This window comes from Buceros rhinoceros, unplaced genomic scaffold, assembly GCF_000710305.1.
Source record: "Buceros rhinoceros silvestris isolate BGI_N320 unplaced genomic scaffold, ASM71030v1 scaffold4376, whole genome shotgun sequence".
Taxonomy (NCBI): domain Eukaryota; kingdom Metazoa; phylum Chordata; class Aves; order Bucerotiformes; family Bucerotidae; genus Buceros; species Buceros rhinoceros.
The window spans coordinates 21478-29837 of NW_010415680.1; the positions used below are offsets into that span (position 1 = coordinate 21478).

General features: G+C 36.3%; 1 protein-coding gene across 1 annotated transcript in view; it reads left to right on the plus strand.

Annotated features, from left to right (window-relative positions):
• SPAG6 (sperm associated antigen 6) overlaps positions 1–8360 on the plus strand; it is a 22886-nt gene that overhangs the window by 8953 nt on the left and 5573 nt on the right. The window contains exons 3-6 of the mRNA XM_010137493.1: positions 1785–1990; positions 2870–3043; positions 5395–5547; positions 7436–7627. Coding sequence (XP_010135795.1) covers positions 1785–1990; positions 2870–3043; positions 5395–5547; positions 7436–7627 — 725 coding nt within the window. The remainder of the gene's footprint in view (positions 1–1784; positions 1991–2869; positions 3044–5394; positions 5548–7435; positions 7628–8360) is intronic.

Sequence of the window (8360 nt, forward strand, 5' to 3'; positions counted from 1 at the left end):
TTCCCTACTTGAACTTCATGATTTTGGCATCAAAGAAACCCATTCTTCTAGTAGTATCCTGTTCCTTTAGACGTGAATTTCCTAGCAGACTGTAGGCAACTGAGTTGGTTGCTCTGAAGTTGGTTCTGAGGCACAGTTGGATGAGTTAATCTGGTCCATTGGTCAGTAGTTCACAATGTATTCCACGTGGTCAGTGTAGAGCATCAAAATGCAATTTGAAGAAATCAAGTATGGCTTTTCCCATTAGAAACTGGGTGTAGCTTGTACCACTTATATTGATTAGCTAGTTTTCAGGTTTGGTTTCAGGTACCTTTCATTTCAAATTTGTAGCACTGAAGAGACAACATTTGGGTTTTGTTGAAATCTTACCATTTATGTGTATTTGGAGGATGCACACTCCACATTTTCAGTCAAATGGTTATTTGAAAAGTAAACCTTGAAGGGTTAATTTTGTATTAGTCTAAAAATTATTGCATTATTTACTATAATTTTGTGAGGTAGTATTTATACTTCTTTAAAAATATTATATCGTAAAATAACATACAGTGTAAATATTTGACTTATCACACATATCAGAGTGTGTGGCTATAACTCACTAATTGAAAACAAATCTGGTCAGGAACATTATTTGGATACTAACAATGTAATGATGACATGACTTACACATTTAATGAAAAACTATATTACTCTATGTATCTTTAATGAAGTATGCTATATTTTTCTTAGTATGAAAATCTCTTTATGGATGGACTATAAATCAAAAGCTAAGTTAGAGTCTTGAAATACAACAGCCATATGTTGCCATGGTACTGTAAGTCAAGATAAATGTTAAAGATAATAATGGATATGTATAATAAGGTGTAGCAAAACTGAACGAAGAACCTAATAGATTATTGAATCCCCAATGATTTTTACTACTTTTTCAACACTATTTTAAAATAGCACAGTTTGGTTATAGTATAAATTTTGCTTCTGATATTGAGTAATTCTTATTTTAGGACTGTGATTAATGTTGCATACACAGAGAGAGCTAATGACTTTCTAATAGTGTAATTTTTGTCCGTGTCAGCTAATCATATGATCCAATTTTTTTTTCTTTTTTATTTAAGGTGCAGTTAGTGAAGGAATACTGTACTAATTTCAGACACAATATCCCACTGATGTTTTTAATTTGTCTAATTGCATATAATAAAATTTTTGTGTCATTATAAAATCTGTCTTGTCCCATGTATGCTAGCAAAGCCTAGTTTTGATCAGCAAGTTCCATTTTTTCGATCTTTCATGTAAGATAAGTCTTTTAGGTATGTTTTTTATATTTCTGTTTTTGGCATTTGATCTATGCTAATATCTGCTTATCATTTAGAGAGGGTAAAATGCTCTCTAATTAGGTGCTTGGTAAAATTTTGGTACTTTGGCTTTCTGTGTTGTTGTTAGCCATGCATAAAATGCTTTCCTATTGATCAGTGTAGAATAGCCAGGGTTTAAACAGCTGACATCTGCTTACTTTAAAAAAGGAAAAAGAAAACAGAATAACAAACCATTTCAGCCTAATCTACCTCAAATGTGTGCATGTAAATGGGGGTCCATCTATTGACCTGCATTCTTTTCAGTTGTGGATTGGTCCACACGGTTTATGAAACCAGGAGGGCTGATTTGAAATGCAGATGTCGAGACAGTGAACTACACCCTCCCCTTTTTCCTTTGCTGTATCTGTCAGGGTGAAAAATGGCTTGCACAAGGGTCAGTCACCCATACTCACTTAATTACTTTCCTTGGACCTACAGAACTGTCACAAGCTGTGGTGGATGCAGGCGCTGTTCCTCTTTTAGTGCTCTGTATCCAGGAGCCAGAAATTGCTTTGAAAAGGATTGCTGCTTCAACTCTCAGTGATATTTCAAAGCATTCTCCAGAGTTAGCACAGACAGTAGTGGATGCAGGAGCTATCGCTCACTTAGCTCAGATGATCCTGAACCCTGATGCTAAACTGAAGGTACATTTTAATTTTTTTTTTTTTTTTTTATCTCCATTATACCAGTCATTACTTGTTACTGAGTCAAAGACGCTGATGTGCATATTTATTTAGGAAGCTCTCGTTTTGGACATTAACGAAATGTAACTACATAGTGACAAAGAGTTCTGAACATATTTGCGAATTTAGTTACTAGATAAAAACTGCTGCTCTGTGAGGAGAGAGAAACTAATCTTTAAAGTGGATAGAATGATTTTTTTTATTTTTTTTTAGAATTATATAGTGTATGAAGAATACAACAGATATGTTTAATAGATAAAATTTCCACAATTCAGTTACAAAAAAGGTGTTGCATACTTAAGAATATGCTATAATCCACTAAACATTAAATGTATTATTGTATTTTAGAATGTACTATCTGATGTGAATAGCTGTTGTCAAAGGTTTAATCACTGGAGTTTAACTGACAAAAAAAATTTGTTTCTTAATGTAATTCGTCTAACAGAAACAGAATACAACATAAAAATGCACTTCAAACAAACAGATGCAAATTCTTTAATATAAGGTCTGACAGACCAAACTTATGCAAACAAGGACACTTTCTATAGGTTTCACTATATTTTAAATTACAGTTTTAAATGGTATATATATATTTTCTTTTTTAATACGTAGCAAGCTTGAATGTGATAAAACAGAGGAGAAACTTTTATTCAGGAACCAGTGAATGTTCTGTGCCATTATACTCGTGCATGAATTGATTCAGTGAATTGTAAAATAGCTGTAATTGTTTTCCCTATCCTGCTTTGTTTTCCTTGATGCAATAGATTTTTCTGTGCAGGAGGAGTGTGTGTTGTGGGATGTTTATATACTATTGATTTTATAACAATTTTTATTTACTAGCGTCAGGTGCTGTCAGCTCTAAGCCAAATAGCAAAGCATTCAGTGGATCTTGCAGAGTTGGTGGTTGAAGCAGAAATTTTCCCAGTTGTGCTCACATGCCTGAAGGACTCAGATGAATATGTCAAGAAAAATGGTGCAACTTTAATTAGAGAGATAGCAAAGCATACGCCTGAGGTAAAACCTTGAAAATGCAAATACGAGGTCATATCATTAGATTTTACACTTTAAATAAAATACAGGATTATTCTGTCATTTGCTTTTTGAAAGGGAGGGCAAATAGCTGTTTGGCATTTTCATTGGAAAAATATGGAAATGCTTGCTGATGTGAGATGTGTATTGAATATGAATTGGGTTAGGAAACTGGGAATCATATAATGTATACCTAGCTACTTCATTCCATGAGATAGCAGTGCAGAGAGGGAGTTTTAGGCTAATGGTATTGTCAGTCCTAGATATTAAAAGTATCATGAGAAAAGCCTCACAGAAGTTATAATACCAGCTAATGAATGACACGATATGCTATAACAATAATAGATGATATGTGTCTTTTTAAAAAATCTTCTGAGGTGATGGGATCACATTTTACTTATTTTTCCAATGACAATGGAAGTAAAAAATTCTCTTATTTATTATTAAACTGATAGTAGTTTCTTTTATTAGATTGAGTATGTAATTTGAGTCTCTGCATTTGCAGTGTTTTTGCCAATAATTGATACAGGAAGGGTGGGTATTGTTGGCAAAGTCAATACAAAATAAATAGGAAAAAATTGTAACTATGTTAACCTGTCAGACCACAGAGATAGTTAAAAGGCTATAAATATGACTCAGGAATGAAATACAAGCAATGTATTTGTGGAACACACTAATACTGAGCACAGCCTTTTCAAAAGCATGATACTAGCTGAACAACTAGTGTTTAAACATGAATACGGTGCTGTTTCTTAAGCCTGCTAGTCTTTAAGCTGCTGGTGATTAAAGGTTACCGTCTTGTCACGTGTCCTGCTTTTTCTCTGCACCTCATGAACAATGCAACTTCACTTTCTCAAAAAACTGAAGAAATTATTGTTATCAAGGCAGGGCACTTGAGTTGGAAGGCAGAGGCCAAACGCACAAGGCTGCAGGTAAAGTCAGAAAAGCTGCTAGCACAGAATCCTCCATGCAAGGGCAACTGGCTATTCTAAGTGGCTCTCTAAAGGAGCTGTAAGAAGAATCTTGGTCACTCCCAGTGGGAAGTCACAATCCACATTCAACTTCAGAGTAACAGTGATCTCTGTCCATCTCTGAGCAACTCCATTCAAGCAACGCATCTTGCAGAAACAGGTTGGCAAACAATATTTCTAGTGGAGCTCGCTGTGTCAATCATGAGAGTGGCTTTTGGGTGTCAGCTCTCTACCTGCATGTGCAGTAAAATTCATGTGAAGGTCGTGATCTGGGGGACTTGCAATGGGTCACAGCGCTGGGGAGAGTGTCTGTGCAAGAGCACTTTGCATCCAGGTGCTGTGCCCAGATGTAGGACTTGGTTGTCACAATTGTGTGAACAGTTTTTCCTAAGTAATAACTTCAAATTTCATCTAGCAGATTAATGAATAGAACAATCCCCTTTTAAAGGCTCTAAGACAAAGGTTGGTTTAGTGTTTATGGAAGTCAACTGCATTGGAAATCCACATGTTTTGTTCATTTAAGTTTGACTTTTAAGAACATGCTTCTTTTGCTTTGGAATCTTTGAGAAAAATATACTTAACAAGATAGAAGAAAATAATCATAATATGAAATTATTTTGATTTTTATGCATTGTTAATATCAAACCTACTCTGCTACTGTTCCTCCAGTGATGTGAGAAATGATACCTTTTACAAAGAAACGTCTTGCATTGCTAGATTACAATAAGCATATTCAGCATACTGGGGCAAACTCCATTGCCCATTAAGTGTGTTTCCTGGTCACTTCCGTCAGAGTACCCTAACGTGGCAGGTTAGGACCTAACACTACCTAACATATAGTCCAAGTTTGTTTGGCACATGCATTGACAGTTACCTCAGTCTTTGTGCTTCAGTGGCAGGGACCCACAAAGGCTTTTATGCTGCAGAGGTTATGTAGAATGAAGGTGGGAGTGGGAGTGGGCTCAGAACGTCTGATTTGGCTTGGGAATGAGTGGGCACTAGTATGAAAAAATACCTGGCTCCGTAGGCATGTCTTCAGGACATTCGTGTATTAGGCTGTTATCTTAAGGTTTCTTTGGTGTATACTAATGGAGTTGAGCGTATGTGATTCCATGCTATACCGCATCAAGAATTCAGAGTCCTGATTTCCTTGTAGTAAAGTCAATGAAAAACAGAGTAGAAAAACCAGCTTAATTCCCGAGAACTTTACGGTGCACTTAGTGCCCAACAGTCTCAATGATACATCACTCTTATTCCAGCTTTATTTTGTAAATCAGGAGCAATTCATTTAAAGGCTGTTCTAATGTAGTGCTTTATGCTTGTTGATACTTCACAGTATCTAATCTCTTCCATTTATCTTTTCAGCTTTCACAGCTTATAGTAAATGCAGGTGGAGTTGCTGCTGTGATTGATTGTATTGGCAGCTGCAGAGGGACTGTCAGACTGCCTGGCATCATGATGCTTGGTTATGTAGCAGCTCATTCGGAGAATCTGTCAATGGCAGTGATTGTCTCCAAGGTTAGCTATCACTGTTGTCTTCCTATTCTTCAGTTGTATTCTGAGAAAGAGAGACAAATTAACGTAGGCAGAGAATATATTTTGTGAACAGAATTCTGTACTTACTGTTGATGAATGCACTTTCTCCGAATATTGCTATGGCTGAAATTATGTGGTAACCTGATCAAAGTGTGTCTTTATGATATAGAACCCTTTATAAAATGTCCTGGATTAGTTTGTGAGCGTCCATTTGTATTAACAGTACATGAGTTTTCTGTCTTGCAGTTCCATGGGTTCAGAAAATAAGTCAGTGAATTTCTGTGGTCTGTTTCCTCTAAAATGAATATTTGTGGCTATATCAAACCCCTTTTTGAAACAAGAATGTTTAGTGGCACCTTCTTCATTGCACTAGTATAATTCTGCTGGTACCACTAGAGTAATCCTACAATGGAAATCTTCGGACGTGGAAAGACCTCCATTGCTAATGTAGCATGGTTTGATTCAGTTGTGCAAGTAACCTTTCAAATGAGATAAGCCATACGTTTTCAGGTTTAAATACATTCTGCTGGGCAACAATATAAAAGGGAGAGAATTTGCAATATTTGCAATAGATGCAGTTAAGTGCCTGACATTAATAGTCTGATGTGAGTAAGGCTAACTAATGACAGGAGGAAGGAAGTAATTTCACAGAGCATTGTGGGCCCATTTTCATACTATGCCAGTCATTTAAAATATACTGTATGAGTGAAAACAATGAAACAATAAAAATGGAGGACCAGAAATGCCTTCTTGTAGGAATGCAGAAGTGGAAATTACCGCAACATAACATCAATAAGTATGCTGGGAAGTTAGGAGTGGTCAAAAAAATGTTCTTCTTCATTTGAAACTAAAGAAATAGCCACTTTTCCATCGCCCTCTTTGGAGACCCTTTCCCTCTGGATGTGTCTGTGTCTCTCCACTTTCAGGGATGTCTAGAGCAAATACGTAGAGTTCTTGATGTTAAGTAGGATGAATCCAGGATTAAGTTCATGAGGAAGCACCTAAGTGATACATTTTTGAAGAGTAATAATGGATGCTACCATAACTGAATGGGAGTGCAGTGAGAGATTTTTAGGGATCTGTGCAAGCTGTCATGAAATTAAATATTTTAATGAATGATGCACAAAAGAAACCCAAATAAACCCAAAACATATTTTTTTAAAAAAATTGCTTCAGAGGAAAGTAAGCTTGTGGAGTGGTCTGTAGTGCTGAGGACACAGGGCCTGGTAAACTGGAACCATTTGAGAGAAATGCCTTGTGGCAGAATCACATGCAGTAGCATGAAATGATTTCTTAGCATAAAGTACCAGTTACTAAGTAGCTCCATAATCCTGGGGAGAAAGGATAAAGATCCTAAACCAGAAGAACTTCAGTAACAGCTCAAATCAAGAGTTGAAACCTTTCTGGAAGTGATTGGATGAGTCAAACATAAACTAGTGGACTCAAGAAGAGGTTGATAAGTTGAAAATCAGTGCTGTAGATTAAAAAAAGAAAGACCCAGTGATTGAACCCTTCTGGTCTTAAACTGCTTTCATAGATTCATAAGCACTCAAATTCTTTTATTTTCAGTCTGACAAAACTGAAGCCTTTACTCTTAGTACAGCATGAATTGTGCCATGTATTCCTTTTATCCCTTAAATGTGTGTGTTAGACTTCATTCTGACTTTAACCAGTTTTATTAAGATTTATTAAAAATTTTTGCTAGTCATGATGTTGTAAAAATAGAACACCACTAGCATGCATTCTCCTATAGCTTATTTCAGAAGAAGAGTGTAAATAGGGAAACATTTTCTAACAATCTGTATCAGTTTCAAATTGTCTTTCCCTGGTTGTAGACTTGTAAATGTTGTGCTTTTGGTTAATGCTGTAGGGAATACCACCACTGTGTGCCTGCTTGATAGAAGAGCATGAAGATCATATTAAGGCAGCAGCTGCTTGGGCCTTGGGACAGATAGGAAGACATACTCCTGAGCATGCACGTGCTGTTGCAGCAGCAAACGTGCTACCCACACTGCTTGCTATGTATATGGACACACGCAGCTCAGAAGATCTTCAGCTGAAAGCAAGTATTTTTGTAGTATATGCAGTATGAGATATTTATTGTAATCCACAGGTATATGAGCTTCAAAACTACTAAATGGTATGTGTTTTTATTGATGTTCATTGAACTGCAGATTTCCTGGGTGTAGGGTGTCTGAAGGCTGTGTGTCATTTATTAGGACTGGTTGGTCCTAATGGGTGTGTCTATGGTTCATACCAAATGATATGGTACAGTCACAACAGTCTAGTCTCTCATTTTCTTCCCAGTTTAGAACAGTTGCATACACCCATAAATGCTATAATTTCTCGTGTGTGACTAATTTCTAATTATCTACTTGCTGTTGTACGAAATATTATAGTTCTTGTGGTATATTTGCTTAGATTTTTATTATTATAATAAAACTGTATTATTATTATTATTACTATTATAAAACTGTAACAAATACCCAAAGATCTGCTCTTGAAAACGTGCAGCTGTTAATGTTTAGGGTCTTCCTTGTGTGGGAGTTAGAGTTGCAGTTTGGTAAAGTGTATTTTTGAGCGACAGTAAGTGACCCACTGAAGAGTGTAACAGCATACTATGCTTCTGTATATTCCACTGAAGTATACTGGTCCAGATCTGTAAAGTAACATTTGTGTAATCGTTTTCAGTGGTCACCAAAATATCAAGGCCAAATTAGCTGTACCTGTAATCCTACCCAAGAATGTCATTACTGCTTGTAGCAGTCAGCATTGGGTCTGTTTTCAGAGACGGA